General features: G+C 43.5%; 1 protein-coding gene and 1 long non-coding RNA gene across 3 annotated transcripts; one reads left to right on the top strand and one right to left on the bottom strand.

Annotated features, from left to right (window-relative positions):
* The first annotated feature begins 521 nt into the window (after positions 1-521).
* LOC126996900 (uncharacterized) lies at positions 522-5353 on the top strand. The gene is made up of 2 exons (XR_007751712.1): positions 522-4739; positions 4888-5353. It is a non-coding gene; the product is annotated as an uncharacterized LOC126996900 (long non-coding RNA).
* Positions 5105-21286, bottom strand: LOC126996896 (juvenile hormone esterase-like). 2 transcript variants are annotated; one of them, XM_050857815.1, is made up of 12 exons: positions 21157-21286; positions 18982-19185; positions 18032-18184; positions 16270-16411; positions 15839-16024; positions 13650-13906; positions 12856-13006; positions 11667-11845; positions 7668-7821; positions 7042-7171; positions 6264-6378; positions 5105-5736 (listed from the first exon to the last, which is right to left on the bottom strand). In XM_050857815.1, exons 2-12 carry the CDS (start codon positions 19183-19185, stop codon positions 5578-5580), a joined length of 1830 nt encoding a protein of 609 aa, XP_050713772.1. In that variant the 5' UTR covers positions 21157-21286; the 3' UTR covers positions 5105-5577. The 2 variants fall into 2 exon arrangements, with proteins under 2 accessions (XP_050713772.1, XP_050713771.1); XM_050857814.1 differs by lacking the exon at positions 21157-21286 and adding an exon at positions 20952-21094.
* Between the last annotated feature and the right edge of the window lie 1137 nt (positions 21287-22423).

Here is a 22423-nt window from a genome sequence, read left to right as displayed (position 1 = left end):
TTAATGAGGTAGTTTTGAAGTTAGAATAATGTAGTTAACCGAGGAAGAGTATAGCGGATTTACTGAGTGAGTGCAAAGTCTGAGATATTGTAGTAAACGTCCAGATACTCATACATACATACACATAATTAGACACATGAACTTAATGAGGTAGTTTTGAAGTTAGAATACTGTAGTTAACCGAGGAAGAGCATAGCGGATTTACTGAGTGAGTGCGAAGTCTGAGATATTGTAGTAAACGTCCAGATACTCATACATACATACACACATAATTAGACACATGAACTTAATGAGGTAGTTTTGAAGTTAGAATACTGTAGTTAACCGAGGAAGAGCATAGCGGATTTACTGAGTGAGTGCGGAGTCTGAGATATTGTAGTAAACGTCCGATTTTTTTTTTCTTTGAGTAGCGGGGTTTTTTTTTAACATTTGTTACCTTTTTTATGCCCTTGAACTGACTCCTCTACTGTAAAAAAAAAAAAAAAATACTCATACATACATTACACACATAATTAGACTCCTGAACTTAATGAGGTAGTTTTGAAGTTAGAATACTGTAGTTAACCTTCACACACTCACTCATATACACACACAAATTAGACGATTTTTTTTTCTTATTGTTTATTTTTTTCATTCCTTAACTTTAGTCTAAACGAGTATGTTAGTACACAAGACGATTTTTTTCTTATTGTTTATTTTTTTTTCTTAACTTTAGTCTAAACGAGTAAGTTACTTTATCGATTGATTTATTTAACACCTTACAGTATCGTGCATTCATATATACACAATTAGGCGAATTTATCCTTATTAGCTCTATCATCTTAATTCTAAACCTTTCTCTTGTTCAAATCGATTCAGTTCATTATTCTATCGATCTATTTATTCAGCGTCTTATATCACATTACAATCGTACATTCATATATACACAATTAGGCGAGTTTATCCTTATTAGCTCTATCATCTTAATTCTAAACCTTTCTCTTGTTCAAATCGATTCAGTCCATTATTCCATCGATCTATTTATTCAGCGTCTTATATCACATTACATTAACGGCACAGAAAGCGACGATTCCTCAAGCTAATTGGTCTTAATGCGTTCCTCCCCGGCAGGTGCTCTCGGGGGCTACACGGGGGTCTTCCTGGGCTGCTCCTTCGTCACCTTTCTCGAGTTCTTCGTCTACATCTGCCTCGTGATGGCCGTGTGGATCAAGGACCTGAGGAAATGGCTGCGGGGCGAGGTGCATCCCGTAGCCAAGACCCGCGCGAGTGTCACAGACTGAGGCCAATGCACGGATAGGCTACCAAGGGAGGGTCACTTGTGGTTGGCCCCTCGCGATGGTAGAGCGGGCGGATTTTTATAGTGACGTCGGTATTATAATCTGAGTGCTATGTAACCTAAATGATATATATATATATATATATATATATATATATATATATATATATATATATATATATATATATATATATATATATATATATATATATATATATATATATATATATGATAGGACACAAGGAGGGTCACTTGTGCTCGGCCCCTCGCGATGGTAGAGCGGGCGGATTTTTTTATAGTGACGTCGGTATTATAATCTGAGTGCTATGTAACCTGAGCGACCAATGACCAATTCAAGGATAGGCCACCAGGAGGATCACTTGTGTTCGGCCCCTCGCGATAGTGTAGCGATCAGATTTCTTTTTACAGTGGTGTTGGTATTATAATCTGAGTGCTATGTTATCTGACCAATTCACGGATAGGCCACCAGGAGGATCACTTGTGTTCGGCCCCTCGCGATGGTTGTGCGGGCGTATTTTTTTTACAATAAGGTCGGTATTATAATCTGAGTGCTATGTAACCTTCTCCTGAGTGATATCTATTCCACTATACTATCCCTTGAATCTTCCAAATGCTACTATATCAATTATCCTGCCGAGTCCCATAGTATATTGGTATCTTGGTTCGTTCTTATGTGTTATGGATAGGGATGGGTTTCTTTGTGACATGGAATATGCTTGGAGTTGTCAGGCAAAGAAGAAATATTGGTTGACGTGCACTGAATTCATTCGTGTGTGTGTGTGTGTGTGTGTGTGTGTGTGTGTAAACAGTAACACCAGAAAGTTCAGATACAGCCTTGAAATTATTATAGATACCCAGAAAAAGGAGGAAAAACCAACAATAGGAACCGAAAACGTTTGAGCCGAAAGAGCTTAAGAATACGGACCTTAGTAAGCTAGGGCCGCTTTCACAGTCGTCTGGGACGCACCCTAACCAAAGGTCCTACCGTAGCAGCCGTTACCATCGCATCGATCCGCTTTCACACTCGCTGTTTTCGTGGTATCGGCGACTACCAGCGTGGTGACGGTCATGACAAGACTAAGGCGAGTGATGCGGCAGTGTTGGTATGCCGGAGCGGCGGGAAAAGTCAACATTACATCAGCTGAGCGGAGGATTATGAAGGATAAATGTGAAAAATAAACGTACAAAGAGTAAACGTGAAGAATAAATATAAAGAGTAACTGTGAAGAATAAATATGATGAAAAAATGAGGAGTGTCTCGCTGATACACCCCTCAAATCTGTTGATAGCCTAATATTTCCTAGGCGGAAAAGGTGAAATAATGGTGAGAAGTATTAATTAAAGGTCTCTTATATTAGCAGATGTCAACAAGACAGACTCTTCACCTATATCAATTACATATATTCATTATTCACACTTATTTATCAGACTTCACATTTATTCTTTACTTAATAGGGCTAATTTCGTTATATATAAGCCCTATGCATACATGTTAGACTAACTAGAATAATACGAGTTTGACAAAGAAGGCATAACAGGTGAATAATGGTGACAAGTATTAAAGTCCTCCCTTCTTCTTTGTTGTTTACTCTTGCAACAATAAACCATCAATCAATCAAATTGAAATTCTCAGCAGGACATTTACTGGTGAAGTGAGTTCGTGTCATTCAAATTCTTCTAAATTTTTCTCATATTACCATTGAAGCCGTGCAACATGTTGCTGTATTGTTTAATATTTTTTCACATCTATTTAAAGAAATAATATAACCAATTGAGAGCACGAATTTGTATAATTTACTAATTAATGTCATTGGTAAGCTCCATTGGGGAGCCCCCGCGGGTACCAGAGCTCCGTTACCAGAGGTTCCAATCTCTGGTACTGATGCAAACAAACAGCGCCTCGAAGGACGACTGTGAAAGCGGATTTCTTGTTGGTAGCGGCGATCGCTGCTCATTGCTAACGATCAACACAAACAAACGTGACTGTGAAAGCGGCCCCTGGTGAGCGTGGCGGATCACTAATAAGAACAAATACAATGCAAGGACAGCGCGGTAAATATAAATATGTGAGAGTGTGTCCAGAAGGTTTTGAACAAAATAACTTTATACCGGAATGTCTAATGATTTCCAAGGCACGTTTTTTTGTGGTGCGAGTGAATAACAACAATAACAATGACATGTACTACTACTACCGCTAAAGATAATACTATGTCTACTACTACTGATGCTACTTACACACTTTACTACTACTATAACTATGACTACTACTACTACTACTACTACTTCTACTACTGCTACTACTACAACTACTACTACTACAATTACTACTACTACTGCCCTTCTACTATTTCTGTTACTGTACCTCTTCTTTTTCTTCTTCTTCTTCTTCTTTTTCTTCTTCTTCGTCGTCGTCGTCGTCTTCTTTTTCTTCTTCTTCTTCGTCATCGTCTTCTCCTTCCTCTTCTTCTTCTTCTTCTTCGTCGTCGTCGTCGTCTTCTTTTTCTTCTTCTTCTTCGTCGTCTTCTCCTTCTTCTTCTTCTTCTTCTTCTTCTTCGTCGTCGTCTTCTTTTTCTTCCTCTTCTTCGTCGTCGCCTTCTCCTTCTTCTTCTTTTTCTCCTTTTACCTTTTTTCTTCTTCCTTCCTTTCGCCTTTTTCTTATTTCCTTTATTTTCCTTTTATCCTTCTTTTCCTTCGTGTCTTTTTCCTTTTCATTTTTCTCTTCGTTTCCTTTTCTTCCTTTTCTTTGTCTTTTCCTTGATCTTATTCTTCTTTAAGACCAAAAAAAAAAAAAAAAAGCCTTGAACTTCATTTTCCTCGTTTTCCTCAAATAAAACATTACCAAACAAACAAAAACTGTCACTTCGAACCTTCCTTCTCCTATATATATATACCACCAACTAAATCATTCTTCTTCGAGCCATAAGGCAAAAAAAAATTTACAAAAGCAAATGAGCATCTAAAGTTCAGTTCCTGCCCTCCACTTCCGTATTTTGATAGTCGTGTAGAACTTGATACCAAAACAAATGAGCATCTAAAGTTCGGTTCTTGCCCTCCACTTCCGTATTTTGATAGTCGTGTAGAACTTGATACCAAAACAAATGAGCATCTAAATTCGGTTCTTGCCCTCCACTTCCGTATTTTGATAGTCGTGTAGAACTTGATACCAAAACAAATGAGCATCTAAATTCGGTTCTTGCCCTCCACTTCCATTTTGATAGCCGTGTAGAACTTGATACCAAAACAAATGAGCATCTAAAGTTCGGTTCTTGCCCTCCACTTCCGTATTTTGATAGCCGTGTAAAACTTGATACCAAAACAAATGAGCATCTAAATTCGGTTCTTGCCCTCCACTTCCATTTTGATAGCCGTGTAGAACTTGATACCAAAACAAATGAGCATCTAAAGTTCAGTTCTGGTCTTCCACTTCCTCATTTTGATAGTCGTGTAGAACTTGATACCAAAACAATTGACAATCTAAAGTCCAGTTCTGGTCCTCCACTTCCTCATTTTGATAGTCGTGTAGAACTTGATACCAAAACAATTGACAATCTAAAGTCCAGTTCTGGTCCTCCACTTCCTCATTTTGATAGTCGTAGAACTTGATACCAAAACAATTGACAATCTAAAGTCCAGTTCTGGTCCTCCACTTCCTCATTTTGATAGTCGTGTAGAACTTGATACCAAAACAATTGACAATCTAAAGTCCAGTTCTGGTCTTCCACTTCCTCATTTTGATAGTCGTGTAGAACTTGATACCAAAACAATTGACAATCTAAAGTCCAGTTCTGGTCTTCCACTTCCTCATTTTGATAGTCGTGTAGAACTTGATACCAAAACAATTGACAATCTAAAGTCCAGTTCTGGCCCTCCACTTCCTCATTTTGATAGTCGTGTAGAACTTAACAGAAATCATATGAGCATCTAAAGTCCAGTTCCTGCCCTTCACTTCCTTAATTTGATAGCCGTGTAGAACTTAACAAAAACAAATGAGCATCTAAAGTTCGCTTCTGGCCCTCCACTTCCTCATTTTGATAGTCGTGTAGAACTTAACAGAAATCATATGAGCATCTAAGGTCCGGTTCTGGCCCTCCACTTCCGTATATTGATAGCCGTGTAGAACTTAACGAAAACAAATGAGCATCTAAAGTTCAGTTCCTGCCCATCACTTCTTTAATTTGATAGTCGTGTAGAACTTGACACCAAAACAAATGAGCATCTAAAGTTCCGTTCCTGCCCTCCACTTCCTTAATTTGAACTTGAATACCAAAACAAATGAGCATCTAAAGTTCAGTTCTGGCCCTCCACTTCCTCAGTTTGATGGTGGGCGGCTGCTGGTCGTCGTGTGTGTCGCCAAGCTCACCCTCGTGTATGTGTTCCACCTTATCAGGGTTGAGAAGGAGGTTCTGTTTGATGGGTAGCGTTTCCCAGAAGGCGCGGACCTGTGAAAACAACAAGGGTGATGGTAATGAAAAAGAACAAGTCCAGGAAAGAAATTAGATATAGAAGTGATGATACAAACGAGTGAGTCAGGGAAAGTGGTAATATGTATGACTGATATTGATAAGTTTCAATAAGAAGGACAGTGATGGTAAGAATGTGAAAGAGTGAGTCCAGTAAAGAAATGAGATAGAAGAAATAATACGAATGTTCACTGTTGATAAGTTTCGATAAGAGGAACAGTAACAATGTGAAAGAGTGAGTCCAGTAAAGAAATATGAGATAGAAGTGATGATACGAATGTTCACTATTGATAGGCTTCGATGCGAGGTGGAAATAGCTGCAAAACTGATGATTAGCGTCTCCTAGAAATTCTTAATAGAAATTCCAATACTATTTCAACTCGTTTACTAGCGATTTTATACTGACTCCGCTCCCAAGATGGTTTTAAAACTCCAACACGTCCATTCTAGTGATAGTAAACACGTAGTCGAAGTGTGATATATTGACTCAAGGATCTTAGACTCACCTCCCTTCGTCTGTCGCCCACCATGGCAGGTGTGGGTGTGAGGGACAGGTGCTGCAAGTCGCAAGATTCAGCGGCTCGCCATTGGAACCCGAGGGAGTCATCTGGCGTGGGGTTACTGGCGAAGAAAAGAAAGAAAATGTAAAAAAATAATGTTGAGTACAAGAATAAAGACGACTGCAACGGTTTACACACTTAAGGGTCGTATTATAAAACATTTCGCCGCCCAAGAACATATTTGACAAGGCTTTCGTAGGAGTTGTGGGCATTTCCAGGAGTACAGTTTTATGACCCTGGTGGTAGTGTGACCCTTCTTCTGTACCATGAACCTGAAGAAACACACATTTGACAAGGCTTTCGTAGGAGTTGTGGGCATTTCCATGACCCTGGTGATAGTGTGACCCTTCTTCTGTACCATGAACCTGAAGAAACACTCATTAGAACCCGACTGCCCCCCTCTTTGACCTTTAGAAATAGCTGATGTGAAAACCGCAAGTGTCTTATCATACCGACCTTTTTTTTTGGTTGGTATTATAAGACATTTTCGCTTCTCACATCAGCTATTTCTAAAGGTCAAGGAAGGGGTCAGTCGGGTTCTAATGAGTGTTTCTTCAGGTTCACGGTAGAGAAGGAGGGTCAAACTACAACCAGGGTCATAAAACTCCTCCTGTAAATACCCACAACTCCTATGAAAGCTTTGTCAAATGTGTATTCTTGGGCGGTTAAATGTCTTATAATACGACCCAATGATGTCAACAATAATCACCCCCTTCACACCTACCCTATTGCCGCGAAGTTGGCCCACAGCTTGGTAATGATGTCTCTCAGCCTCAGGTCTTCTTCCCTCTCCAGCGGCGCCCAAACTGGTCCGCCCGAGAAGATGTAGAAGAGATCGTCCACGTGGCTCACCCCTGCAAAGATGAGAAGGAGGATTCGGTACTCCCTCCTCTCTGTGTACGACTTCGAACTCTTTCCAGAAGGGACTTTGGGTTTGCCTGAAGATGCTGGGCTTTACATGGTGCACCCTACTCATATATTTAGCCTTTAACCCGTCCGCTGCGATTGGCATGGATTTGGCCTTCACTGGTAGCCTGGTAACATACACTCCCAGGTCTTTCTCTGCCTCTGTGGTGGATAGTGGAGTGTTTCCCATGTGGTATTGGAGTTCTGGATATCCCCTCCCAAGCTGCATGGCTTTACATTTTTCTTCACTGAATTGTAGCAGCCACTTTTTGCTCCACTCCTGTAGCTTGGTGATGTCTTCTTATAGGAAATCCGCAGTCATCTGCTTTCCCCTCCTCCCCCTAAAAACTAGTTAAATCATCTCGAATTCAAACGTAACTTCAGTCTCACTTGTTGTCTGTCCCTTCTCTTCCCCGTCCCTTACATCGATCAAACTCTACTTACAGTTTCGTCCAACATCCGTGTCATAGAACTGGTCAAAGGATTGCTGGCCACGGTGGTCGAGGGTGTAGAGGTAGGCCTTGTGGGGCGCCGCGTTATGGGCGTGCAGGGCGGACACATAATCGTGGCCCAGATTGAAGTGGCGATCACCATACAGCTGCAACAAGGAATATTTATGGTTACGTATAGTGAGTAGGTAGGAAGACACCTACCGAACGGGCGCAAGCCACTCCCGGTGAGGTATATATGGGAGGTGAGAAGGGAGCTGAAGCCCTCCAAAGACCCTTCCCATGTCCTCACTAACCGTTTCCCTATTGTCTCACCAACACCGGAGAGTAGTTCAGCATGCTCTCTAAAGACAGATCCTCTCTTTATCCACACCACACTACATTCACATAACATATACACCTTTTTCCAAAATTCAAAATTCAAAATGGCTCAATTAAGCAATGCCTCGGAGTCCCCGCCTGGGGGGGGGACCACAAATTCCCCAGGAGGACTCCCTTCTGGCTGCCGACCTGAGAGGTGTCTTGATAACTCCTCGAACCTCTTTTCTTCAATTTCTGCAACATTCGCGGTATTCTCTCTATTTTTCATTCTGTGGATCATATTCTCTCATCTAAAGATCACCTTCTCTTCCTTACCGTAAAACATGTTTCTGAGGCTACTGACAGCAATCTCTACTCTGTTACCTCCTACTATCTCTATCCTACATTTCAATCCAAAGCTGGATGTTGCGCCTACGTGCGCAACGACATCACTGCTCTCGTGCCCACGACCTTGACTCTTCTGAATTTTCCACCATCTGGTTAAGACTTCACTGTCATTCTATTACTAAATACATCTGTGCTGTTTATCTCTCACCTAACTCTACCAACTATGTAAAATTCTTTGACTATTTGAATTCTAAAGTGGAGCACATCTTGACCCACTCTCCCTTCGCTGAAATCTCCATCCTAGGAGATTTCAATGTTCACCACCAGCTTTGGCTTTCATCCTCTTTCACTGACCATCCTGGTGAACAAGCCTACAACTTTGCTATCCTCAACGACCTAGAGCAGTTGGTCCAGCACCCTACACGTATTCCTGACCGTCTTGGAGATCGGCCCAACATTCTAGACCTCTTCCTTACCTCAAACCCTTCTGCTTATTCTGTCAAACTGTTCTCTCCGTTGGGCTCCTCCGATCACAATCTTATTTCTGCATCCTGTCCTATCGCTCCTGTACATCCTCTGGACCCACCGAAGAGGCGATGCTTCTGGCATTTTGCTTCAGCTCGGTGGGACGACCTGAGGATGTACTTTTCTGACTTCCCGTAGAATCATTACTGCTTCCAGGAAAGAGACTCCTCTGTGTGTGCATAGCGCATCACAGAGGTGATTGTCTCTGAAATAGAGGCACACATTCTGCGTGCTTTCTCTACCCCTCATGCTAAAAAGCCTTGGTTCAAGTCCGCTTGTTCTCGTACTAATAAAAATAGAGAGGCAGCTCACAAAAGATACCAGAGCCTTCAAACTAATGCTAATTATGAACTTTACATTTCTGCCCGAAATCGTGCCAAATCTCTTCTCCGACTAACCAAAAATTCTTTCATTAATAGAAAATGTCAAAACCTTGCTTTCTCTAACTCTTCCCGTGACTTCTGGCATCTAGCCAAAAACATCTCCTCCAACTTCACTTCTTCATCTTTCCCTCCTCCTCAGTCCTGACAGCAACACTGCCGTCTCATCTATCTCTAAGGCTGAACTCTTCTCTCAAACTTTTTCTAAAAATCCACTCTGGACGATTCATGGCATATTCTTCCTACTCATCCCCCTCTGACTCCTTTATGCCTGTTATAAAGATTCTTCAATATGATGTTTTCTATGCCCAATCTGGCCTCAATCCTCAGAAGGCTTATGGACCTGATGGAGTGCCTCCTATTGTCCTTAAAAACTGTGCCTCCGTGCTGTCACCCTGCCTGGTCAAACTCTTTCGCCTCTGCCTGTCAACATCTACCTTTCCTTCTTGCTGGAAGTATGCCTTCACACAGCCTGTACCTAAGAAGGGTGACCGCTCCAATCCCTCAAACTACCGTCCTATTGCTTTATTTTCTTGTCTATCTAAAGCTTTTGAATCAATCCTTAGCCGTAAGATTCAAAAGCACCTTTCCACTTCTGACCTTCTATCTGATCGCCAGTATGGGTTCCGCAAGGGGCGTTCTACTGGTGATCTCCTAGCCTTCTTAACTGACTCTTGGTCATCCTCTCTTAGCCGTTTCGGTGAAACTTTTGCTATTGCGCTGGACATATCAAAAGCTTTTGATAGGGTCTGGCACAAATCTTTGCTTTCTAAACTACCCTCCTACGGTTTCTATCCTTCTCTCTGTACCTTTATCTCCAGTTTCCTTTCTGACCGTTCTATTTCTGCCGTGGTAGACGGTCACTGTTCTTCCCCTAAATCTATTAACAGTGGTGTCCCACAGGGTTCTGTCCTATCTCCCACTCTTTTCTGTTGTTCATTGATGATCTTCTTTCCAAAACGAACTGTCCTATCCATTCCTACGCCGATGATTCCACTCTGCATTATTCAACTTCTTTTAATAGAAGACCCACCCTTCAGGAACTTAACGACTCAAGGCTGGAGGCTGCAGAACGCTTAGCCTCAGACCTTACTATTATTTCCGATTGGGGCAAGAAGAACCTGGTGTCCTTCAACGCCTCAAAAACACAGTTTCTCCACCTATCCACTCGACACAATCTTCCAAACAACTATATTCTTTGACAACACCCAGCTATCACCTTCCTCAACACTAAACATCCTCGGTCTATCCTTAACTCAAAATCTCCACTGGAAACTTCATATCTCATCTCTTACTAAATCAGCTTCCTCGAGGCTGGGCGTTCTGTACCGTCTCCGCCAGTTCTTCTCCCTGCACAGTTGCTGTCCATATACAGGGGCCTTGTCCGCCCTCGTATGGAGTATGCATCTCATGTGGGGGGCTCCACCACACAGCTCTTCTGGACAGAGTGGACGCAAAGGCTCTTCGTCTCATCAGCTCTCCTCCTCATACTGATAGTCTTCTACCTCTTAAATTCCGCCGCAATGTTGCCTCTCTTTCTATCTTCTATCGATATTTCCACGCTGACTGCTCTTCTGAACTTGCTAACTGCATGCCTCCCCCCCTCCCGCGGCCCCGCTGCACTCGACTTTCTACTCATGCTCATCCCTATACTGTCCAAACCCCTTATGCAAGAGTTAACCAGCATCTTCACTCTTTCATCCCTCACGCTGGTAAACTCTGGAACAATCTTCCTTCATCTGTATTTCCTCCTGCCTACGACTTGAACTCTTTCAAGAGGAGGGTATCAGATCTTTGGATTCTTTTTAGGAGCAGCGAGTAGCGGGCTTTTTTTTTTATTAATGTTTACTTTTTTGTGCCCTTGAGCTGTCTCCTTTGCTGTAAAAAAAAAAAAAAAAAAATTGACGAGCACGAGTTACGGGGAGTCGAGAGCCGTGGTTATGGGTACAGTTGGTGGGAACGACTTGCGTTTTGATCCTGTAATTATTATCCACAGAGAACACGAACAATACTAATGGAAAAACAGAACCAGGAAAAGCAATGGGATAATATACGTATGTCGGTAAATGCGGTACAATCTTTCATATATGCTGGTGGGAACGCACAGAGAATATAAATAATACTAATGGAAAAACAGAATTAGGAAAAGGAATGGGTTAATGTATATTGCTAACTAAGGATCAACCTTTCATATATGCTGGTGGGAACGCAGAGACGATACAAAAAATACTAGTGGAAAATAGAATCAGGAAGAGGACTGGGTTAATGTATACCGTTACGTAAGGAAGAGTCTTTCGTAAACGGCTAAATAACCTGACATAATCCGTGGCATGACTCTTCATAAACAAGTGCCCTCATCAGTTCACCAAAGCACACCTCCACCTGAATGACAAACACCCACAGACAGACAGACAAAGGCTCCGAGACTGGCTTGGACTGACCTGGCATATCTTATCAGCGCTTTCCTCATCCACCCTCACGCCTCCAACGTAATAGTCGAAGATCTTCCGTGCCAAGGCCACCGGTGCTTCGTCCCCAACGGCAAGGTCCAGTGACCCAGGACCGATCTCCTCGAAGTTGTCAACGAGGTCCGACTTCAACCCATCCTCGCTGAACAGGGCTGTAGGGAGGGGAGGGGGGAGGGAAAGGAAGTCATAGGTTGGTATTTTTAACCGGGTAGCAGCGGGGATCATGTTTCTTAATGGTCCCTCTAAGCGAGAAAAATGAGAAAAAATCACCCCTCACACAAACCATTTCATAATATATATCAAAGCATTTGTGATCAGATTATGTATCATCTATTTTCGGGGGGTTTATATCATGGCACAAATTTGGCCCGTCGCTGCTACACGGTAAAGCCACAAATCTGGCCCGTCGCTGCTACACGGTAAAGCCACAAATTTGGTCCGTCGTTGCTACCGGGTTAAACGCTTCTTCCTCTCACATCAACTACTTCCAAAGGCCAAAAAGGAGATCAATCGGGTTCTAATGAGTGTTTAAGGTTTATGGTACAGAGGAAGGGTCAAACTATAACCAGAGAGAGGGGGAGAGGGAGGAAGTCATAGGTTGGTATTCTTAAACACTTCTTCTTGTCACATAAAATATATCCAAAGGCCAAAACGGAGATCAATCGGGTTCTAATGAGTGGTATTTTAGGTTCATGGTACAGAAGAAGGGTCAAACTACCACCAGAGTCTTCAACCCATCCTCGCTGAACAGGGCTATAGAGAGGGAGAGGAAGTCATAGGTTGGTATTCTTAAACGCTTCTTCCCCTCACATCAATGATTTCCAAAGGCCAAAAAGGAGACCAGTCGGGTTCTAATGAGTGTTTAAGGTTCGTGGTACAGAGGAAGGGTCAAACTACCACCGGACTCATAAAACTACACCTGGAAATGTCAACAACTCCGTGAATGCGAAAAACACTTATGGGAACCCGACTAATCTCCTTCGTGGCCCTTGAGAAATGTTTGTTGTGAGAACTGAAAGTGTCTGAGAATGTGGACATGTAAAGCGAGCAGGAAAGTCGGAGAGGAAAGTCGGGCAGGAAAGTCGGGGAGGAAACTCGGGCAGGAAAGTCGGAGAGGAAAATCGGGCAGAAAAATCGGACAGGAGAGTCATCCAACACTCACGCAGCGCCAGGAGAGCGCCCTCTTGCGCCGTGACCCCCGAGATGATGTCCGTGTGCTTGTGTCGCCCCTCGGCCATCAGCGTCTCGGGCTCGGCGGGCAGGAAGTCCCCGTCCACGCGCGGCCCCATCAGCACCGGGTTGAAGACGAAGATCTGGTCAGGGGACGGAGGTACAACACATTCAGACTCGACCAAAGGACAGACCCGTAAGGTAGTGATAGAAAAACACACACTGGATGCATGGGATAGTCCTCCTTACTGACTTATGCATGAAGGATCAGGTCAGGATAGATTGGGTTAGGTTCGGTGCACTGTCAGAATATCAACAGCCACGCATGGAGGAGAGCCGCGGTAGCATGTTCCATCAGTGTGGCGGTCAGGTCAGGTTAGGTCAAGTTATACCACAGCAAGATGGGGCACAGTGGGGTAAGGTAGGGTGTATTTGATCGGGTATGGAAGAGCCATGCACATATCAACAAGTGACAGCAATGTCCTTTCCGCGTGGTCCATCAGCGTGGAGGTCAGGTCAAGTTAGCTTACGTTATGACACAGCAGGATAGGATAGGGTAGGGTATGGTAGGGTGTAATTGGCAGAGTATGAAAGGGTAGGTCATGCACACAGCAACAGGTGGAGCCAGTGTCCTTACCGCGTGGTCCATCAGCGTGGAGGTCAGGTCAATTTAGCTTACGTTATGACACAGCAGGATAGGCTAGGGTGGGGTATGGTAAGGTGTATTTGGCAGGGTATAGAAGGGAAGGTCATGCATACAGCAACAGGTGGAGGCAGTGTCCTTACCGCGTGGTCCATCAGCGTGGCGGTCAGGTTCTTGGCGTCAACCCCCTGGAGGCAGTGCATGATGGCCTCGCTAAAGCCGGGTTCCTCGTCGTCCAGGAGACAGTACTGAGTCTTGCTGGCCGGGCAGTCCACGGCGTCAGCAGGCACCGGACACCCGAAGAGCCTGGCTGTGTGTTTCGCCACGTCCTTGAAACCGCCGCCCCTCGCCCACGGGCTGAACAGCGTCCCGGACATCATGATGGCGCGCGCGAACAGTTCTATCGGGAGCCATTGTAATAGAAAGACAGAAAGAAAGAAAGAAAGAAGACAAATACATACTGGGTAAGAGATACGGTCCTCTAGTTCAATGATAAGGTCTGTCAGGAAGCATTACAAGAAAACTGTTCCCAAGCTAACATTTGTGTATGACTGACCATCATAAGTGCTTAGATAAAGGAAAAATGTTACAAAACTTAAGGCGAGAAGTCAAGTACATGCTGGATAAGATAAACGTTTCTCTTGTTTATTTAATGATGATGTTTCCTGGTCAAGGTGACATTCGTGTATCTGCACTTCACGTCAGCGTTGCCAAATTATCGTACTCATCGCATTGCATTTTCGTAGTTTCTGACCAATAACTATAGCAAAAACAAACAAACAAACATCAATAAATAGGAGTTTTAACGCTAACTTCAATTTTCTGTCGTTATTTGTGTAGGTACGAGAGTTTGAGCCTTAAAAGTAATAAAGACGATGTGGTGAATTCGATAATCTGGCAACGCTGCCTTATCACATACGTGGAGTCCACGTATGTGATAAGGAAAGTAAATGAATGGGAACAAGAGAGATACAGATTTTGATTGACAAGGAAGAGTCAAGCAAAAACGAAGGGAATATAGCAGATACAGACTTTGATGAACATGGATAAGAACAGCAGCAAAAAACAAAGTTATCCCCCCGCTTGATAATGACTGAAGTGCAGATCATCTAACAAACGGAACATCAACAAGACAGCAAGAAAGAAACGGCAGCAAGAAAGGGGATCGACACTGTGATCACATGTATAAGAACAGCAGCAAAAAACAGAGATATCCCCCCGCGTGATGATGACTGATGTGCAGACCATCTTACAAACGGGACATCAACAAGACAGCAAGAAGGAAACGGCAGCAAGAAAGGGGATCGACACTGTGATCACATGTATAAGAACGGCAGCAAAAAAACAGAGATATCCCCCCGCGTGATGATGACTGATGTGCAGACCATCTTACAAACGGGACATCAACAAGACAGCAAGAAAGAAACAGCAGCAAGAAAGAGGATAGACACTGTGATCACATGTATAAGAACGGCAGCAAAAAACAGAGATATCCCCCCGCGTGATGATGACTGATGTGCAGACCATCTTACAAACGGGACATCAACAAGACAGCAAGAAAGAATCGGCAGCAAGAAAGAGGATAGACATTGTGATCACATGTATAAGAACAGCAGCAAAAAACAGAGATATCCCCCCGCGTGATAATGACTGAAGTGCAGACCATCTTACAAACGGGACATCAACAAGACAGCAAGAAAGAAACAGCAGCAAGAAAGGGAATCGACACTAAGATCACATGTATAAGAACGGCAGCAAAAAACAGAGATATCCCCCCACGTGATAATGACTGAAGTGCAGACCATCTTACACGTGAACCAGCAAGAACGGGAATCGACACTACCAGATACAGAAGTGACCAAACGAGGACCAAAAGAGCATCTGATAAAGCAAAGTCGAAGTTCAGGTGATATCCTAGCCATGGGAATGAGGGGACAGAAGAGGGAAGTGGACGGAAGCACATGGAACAGCAGAGGCGATAGACACGACCAGATAAAAGAGTGACCAAACGAAGACCTATTGATAGAAAGAGGGTCAGGCATTGCAAACTTGAGGTCCAAAGGCTACTGACCATGGGAGTGTGGAGACAGGAGATGGAAGTGGACGGAGGCGCATGGAGGGACACATATGGGACTAAACCCGAAGACTACTGATAGAAAGAGGGTCAGGCATTGCAAACTTGAGGTCCAAAGGCTATTGACCATGGGAGTGTGGTGACAGGAGGTGGAAGTGGACAGAGGCGCATGGAGGGACACAGAAGGGAGTAAACCCGAAGACCTACTGATAGAAAGAGAGTCTGGCAATGCAAACTTGAGGTCCAAAGGCTACTGACCATGGGAGTGCGGAGACAGGAGGTGGAAGTGGACAGAGGCGCCTCCCGCACTCTCTCCGAAGATCGTCACGCGGTCTGGATCCCCTCCGAAGTGATGGATGTTGTTCTGAACCCAGCGGAGGGCGAGAGTCTGATCCTTGAGGCCGTAGTTCCCGGGCATCACAGAGTCCTCCGTTGATAAGAAGCCTGAATGGGGTGTGAAGGGAAGGGGTGTTCAAGGGTGTGTTTGACTAGGGAGAGGAGGACTGTGATGGATTACTAATATTCATGCACCCGTAAAGATAAGAGATTTACATAGATTTACATAGATAATCAGATCACACTAACTCCATGGTCCAGACTAGGAGAGAGAGAGAGAGAGAGACACACACACACACACACACACACACACACACACACACACACACACACACACACACACACACACTCACCCAGCAGCCCCAGGCGGTACTGCACCAACACAAGCACCACGTCTTCGTTCATGAGCACCGTCCCGCCGTAGGTGTTGGCGCCGCCCGCGAAGAACCCGCCGCCGTGCAGGAACACCAGCACTGGAAGACGCCGGTCCGAGGGCTGGGCGGGGCGCGGCCAAGATAAAGAAGAGAGAGAAGCAAAGGAGTTCGACTTATAAAGGGCTATTACACTGGGCCAATTTTCCGTGGATCTTCAGTCAAACCACGATTTCCGCTGGCGTGGATCTCATTTGTTTCTTGTTATTGTTGCTGATGATGATGGTGAGTAATACCGCCGTCATTCAAGGAACTCTACCCTAGCTTTGGAAGATCGTGGACACGTCAGAAAACCACGGAAATATGAAAACCACGGAAATATGAAAACCACGCCAGCGGAAATCGTGGTTTGACTGAAGATCCACGGAAAATTTGCCCAGTGTAATAGCCCCTTTAGAATACTTCCATTTTTCTTTAGATAGTGTTTGATCACAGTGAACCAAGGTATAATATTGAAGTAGAAGCCTCTGAATATATGAAAAGCTTGTCCTAAGGCGTTTGAGGCAGTGAATCGACATAGAATATTGCAGAAACACTTAGAGGTCTTGAATAATACTGTCTGACCAAAGTGAATCAAAATATTGCCGTAGAAATCATGATAAAGAAAACAGATTGGCTTAGCACACTATTTTTTCTTAAACTAATGTCTGATGAATATGAACCAACGTAAACTATTGCATTAGAAACAAGAAAACCTGAAGAATTCTTGAAACAAAGTCGAAACAAAGTTAGCTAACGTCACATATCACAGTAGACACCCTTTATGAGATCTTGAAACATTGTCTGACCGAAGTGAAGCAACGTCAAATGTCGCAGTAGAAACCAAATTATAGATACTGAAATGGAGAAAACACACCAAGAAAAGACGGTCATAGAAGAGATAACAGACAGGAAGGGAGTTTGATTGACCCGCGAATAAGGAAAAGACTGTCCTATAGAAGAGAATAGTGAATAGAGAGGGAGTTTGATTGACCCGCGAATAAGGAAAAGACTGTCCTATAGAAGAGAATAGTGAATAGAGAGGGAGTTTGATTGACCCGCGAATAAGGAAAAGACTGAATCAACGTCAAATGTCGCAGTAGAAAAGCACACAAGAAAATACGGTCCTAGAGGAGATAATAGACAGAAAGGGAGTTTGATCGATCCGCGAATAAGGAAAAGACTGTCCTATAGAAGAGAATAGTGAATAGAAAGGGGTAGGCGGTGGCTGAGTGGTAACGTGCTGGGCCCACATTCATCGCGTGATGGACGACGCGAGTTCGAATCCCCACGCTACCACCTCGGATTTTACAGTCACCGCCGAGTGGCTTAAAACTACCCACATGCTGTCCTGAAGATCACCCATCAACCCGGACCCTAGAGGAAACCGTCCGAATGAATCAAGAACGAGTTCCGGGGGGCAGCATGAGCCAAGAGAAGATGGCGCCACTATAAACACTTGCCTGCGCCAATACGGGCTGGGGCCGACTACCATCCAGGCCCCTCAAGCAAGCCTACTGGCGCTATAGGCGTAGACGTAAAAAAAAAAAAAAAATAGTGAATAGAAAGGGAGTTTGATTGACCCGCGAATAAGGAAAAGACTGTCCTATATAAAAGCGAATAGAAAGGGAGTTTGATTGACCCGCGAATAAGGAAAAGACTGTCCTATATAAAAGCGAATAGAAAGGGAGTTTGATTGACTTACCATTGAAGAGAATACACCAAGGAAGAGACAGTCCTCCTCGCCCACGATCACCGGGTCCCTCTTGGTGAGCGCAATGAAGGGAATCTGTGGGCACACCGGCGCCACCTTGGTCCCGTCCCGCACACCCTCCCACCCTTCACCTGCCACGGGGTCCTGCAGGGTGGGGTTACGAGGGAAGTGTGAAGATGTGCAAGGGTGACATTCCGCCTACCTATTTATCTGTCTATCTATCTATCTATCCATCTAACTATCTATATTTAATTATCTAAGTATCTACATATCTTTCTATTGAACTATTTATTAAACGAACTATTTATTGGACTTACTGTTTATTAAACGAACTATTTATTAGACCAGAGGTTCTCAAATGGGTGCCACGGACAGTGCCTAGGGGTGCCACAAGATTATCATGAATTTAGAATCATGCATTTATAACTCTTAAGTTAATCTAATTTTACTGATGAGTTCTATGTCTGGGCATGTACTGTACCGTATGTTAATTTTGGTTTGAATATGGATAATAATTTTAATTCATTAATTAAAGTAATTTAAACAGGTACAATTGTGTATAAGAAGTTAATTCATGTGAGGAAGGGGGAGTGAAAAAGGGGTGCCACAAAAGGGTTTATATAAGTTAGGCTGCCAGCACTGAAAAAAGATTGAGAACCACTGTTAGACTAACTATCTACTGAACTAATTAACTATCTATTGAACTAACTGTTAAATAAGTTACGTATCAGTTGAACTATCTCACTAACTCACTAACTATCTATCTATCTATCTACTTAACTAACTATATAACTAACTCTAAAAACCTAACTATCCATCTAATTCCATAATCAACTAACTACACAACGCTCGCTTCTGTGTGTGTGTATGTGTGAGCAAGATCGTGTGTGTATGTGTGTATGTGTGTTTACAATTAGGTCACGCTGCCCTCCCAAACTCGCCTGGAAACGCAGCTCTCCCACCGGCGGCTTGGCATAAGGAATGGACAGGAAGGAGTAGAAGCCGCGGCCCTTCGTTGAGTATTCCCTGAAGCCGGAGACCCTGCCGTCCTCAGTCTGCACAACCAGCCGCTCCTCCTCGCTGCTACCATCCGACGCAGCCACCAACGCCACCACCACCACTAAAACCTCAACCACACGCCACATCTGAGAGGAAGATGATGCCTGTCAGTTCACGTTGATTTAGCGAAAGGGGAAAAAAAGTGAAACTGCTCTCTACTAAATATCAATGTAAGTTCTTTCTAAATGTATATAGGGGTAAAGTACGATAGCGAGTAAAGACTGTGGTATATCTAGCTTTGAAATGTGTGACTCGGTCTTCAGTGCCACATCTGAGAGGGAGATGATGCCTGTCAGTTCACGTTGATTTAGCGAAAGGGGAATAAAGTGAAACTGCTCTCTACTAAATATCAATGTAAGTTCTTTCTAAATGTATATAGGGGTAAAGTATGATAGCGAGTAAAGACTGTGGTATATCCAGCTTTGCTCTCTACTAAATATCAATGTAAGTTCTTTCTAAATGTATATAGGGGTAAAGTATGATAGCGAGTAAAGACTGTGGTATATCTAGCTTTGAAATGTGAGACTCGTTCTTCAGTGCTGTTTTTATGGTTATTCTCCTCATCTTTCTTCCTTTCTCAAGTTACAAGCAACATGAAGAGAGTCAGAACATATTATTTATCTATCTAACTCACTAATTCACTCCCCAACTCACTCACTAACTCAATTCACTCACTCACGCACGCATTCACTCACTAAGTAAATAATTATATCACTCGCTCACTCATTCCCTATATACCGACTAGTCATGCACGCCACTCAACAAAGGGTGCAGAATGGTTGGGGAACGCTACACCCTGCCGTTGGTGCGATCGCCTGACCTATAATTATAAAACTTTAATAGGAGCTTATAACTCTGAATTATGCCCCAGATGCGAGCGTAATCATATCGTGGGCAAAAGATGCACACACACACACACACACACACACACACACACGTAACCTAGCAGTATCCTATATCCATTTTACATTTCAGTAGATTTATAGAAATTTAGACCACACAGATCCTATGGTCCAGACTAGGTGGTTCTATATTAATCAGACAGCTTCAAAACTTTGCATTTCTACTTTATTAAATATAAGGTTGAAGTAAGTGTCGGTCGAGGTTGTTTTTAAAGGAGTCAATCGTGTTGCACTGGACCACTGAAGGCGGGAGTTTATTCCATTCTCGCACTGCAGCGTTGAAGAAAAATTTGGTGCAGTCTGAATTTACTTGTTTGCATTTAAGTTTTGTGCCGTTATCTCTCCTTCGCAAAGTGTCATCGATCGTAAACAATTTTGATTTGTCCACATTCGTAAAGCCATTAAGTATTTTATGACATTCCATCAGCTTTCCTCGGAGGCGACGTTTGTCAATAGAGAACAAATTAAGGGTGGAAAGCCTCTCGTCGTAGGATTTGTTGCGCAAGGAAGGGATCATTTTTGTTGCCCGACCTTGAACACGTAATTTAGCTACGTCCGTCCTTTGCATGGTGGGGAGGTCGTTTCTCTTGGATACAGCGCAAAAGAGAGGGACGATTCTATCCCCAATATTCTTAAACGTGTCGGCCTCCTATTACAACTATTTCCCAAGGTCACAGAGATGATGTATAATGGAATTTCTTGGGTGATTTTTTTTTTCCGTTCAAGGCACAGAAGTCGTGTAAAACAGTCTACGAAGCTCGATCCCAGCAACTTCCACAAGAGGCTCGAATAGGTGTATACTGAGGTACCGGTGCCTTGAGAATACAGGCTTTCTAGAGGAGAATCTCAGAGGTCGTGTAAAACTATCACCAGGATCACAAAGCAGTCCACGGAAACCCCAGCAACTTCTATGGACGAGAGGCTTTTCAAACATGCGTATACTGACTTACCGGTGCCTTGAGAATGCAGGCTTAAATTTCTAGAGGAGAATCTCAGAGGTCGTGTAAAACTATCACCAGCGACACAAAACAGTCCAAGGAAATAAATCCCAGAGAGGCTTTTCATACAGACGAACTGAGGATATGTTTTTCTCTGGTTAAACGCAGGACGAACAAGAACAAGATGATGATATATAGAGCTTCGTTTGTGTACTACCTTCTCTCCTGCGAGCTCCGCGTAGTCTGTCTCGTCTGCTAACCAACCTTAACCAACCTCCGCCTGCAGTCTGACCTTGGTAGGCTATTCGTCTCTCTCTCTCTCTCTCTCTCTCTCTCTCTCTCTCTCTTGCTGCCACTGGGTAGGATGACATTCACACCATGCCCTTCATTTTATATTTGTCATATGACCTTCACCATCTCTCTCTCTCTCTCTCTCTCTCTCTCTCTCTCTCTCTCTCTCTCTCTCTCTCTCTCGAAACAGACTGGGTGAAGAGTGAGGGAGGATATAGGCTGCGGAGACCAGTATGAGTGGCTGTATGACCACTATGAGACATGAACGGCAGGCACTGCAGGGTATACTCATGTATTGTTGATGATCTTTTGCTTACCCACCCCCCTTATTTTTTTTTTTTTTTGGGGGGGGGGATTGTAGGATTAAATGTATAAAGACGCTAATGTAAAGTAATGAACAATAGGTAATAATCATGTTGCAGTAATAACAGCAGCAGATCCAGCAGCAGTAGTAGTGGTAGTAGTGGTGGTAGTAGTAGTAATAGTATGTTATAGTAGGATATCAATGTATTATTATTATTTAATATCACCACGAATTAGGCATACAATTGTCAATGGAAAAACCCCACGACAGATAGATCACGCCACCTTATAGGAATGTCGTCCGTCAGTGTTTACCGTCTCAGTTTTGTATACTTAGCACTCCGATGGTGCGTGGAGGTCACTTTGACATACGTGACCAATTGTAACAATTATTTTCCAACCTGTAACTCGCGACTCCTTCACGAGAGTCCGACTGACACACAACGACAGTCGCTCTCGCTCCGTCGCTTCTTGTACATAAAGGCTACGAATATAATTCGCCTTAAGGAAGCTGAAGTCTTAATCAACACCCTTTAAACGCCCCCCGACAAGCCCGTTACAAGTAGTAGTAGTAGTAGCAGTAGTAACATGGTAAAGGTAGCAATACTAAATGCATTAATTAATCCATCATTTCTTGTAATATTTATTCTTAATTGCTTTGCATATTTCAATACAATATTACTCTTGATTTAATGATCGATTAGCATTTAGCAACACTACAGGCTTAGATTTTAACCTCCTCCTCCTCCTCCTCTCTGCAGGGTGCGCCGCTCCCTTCCACAGTGCTGGGCTTCCGTGACCGGCGGAGCTACAATGTGTGACTGAGGTGGCCCGTCGAGTGAGTCAAGGGCATATCCTGTCTTCAACCCAATTTAGTTTGTACACAGAGA

Source organism: Eriocheir sinensis, chromosome 11 (genome assembly GCF_024679095.1).
Source record: "Eriocheir sinensis breed Jianghai 21 chromosome 11, ASM2467909v1, whole genome shotgun sequence".
NCBI lineage: Eukaryota > Metazoa > Arthropoda > Malacostraca > Decapoda > Varunidae > Eriocheir > Eriocheir sinensis.
Note: the sequence above shows the minus strand (reverse complement) of the source record. Positions and strands in the feature narration are given on the sequence as shown.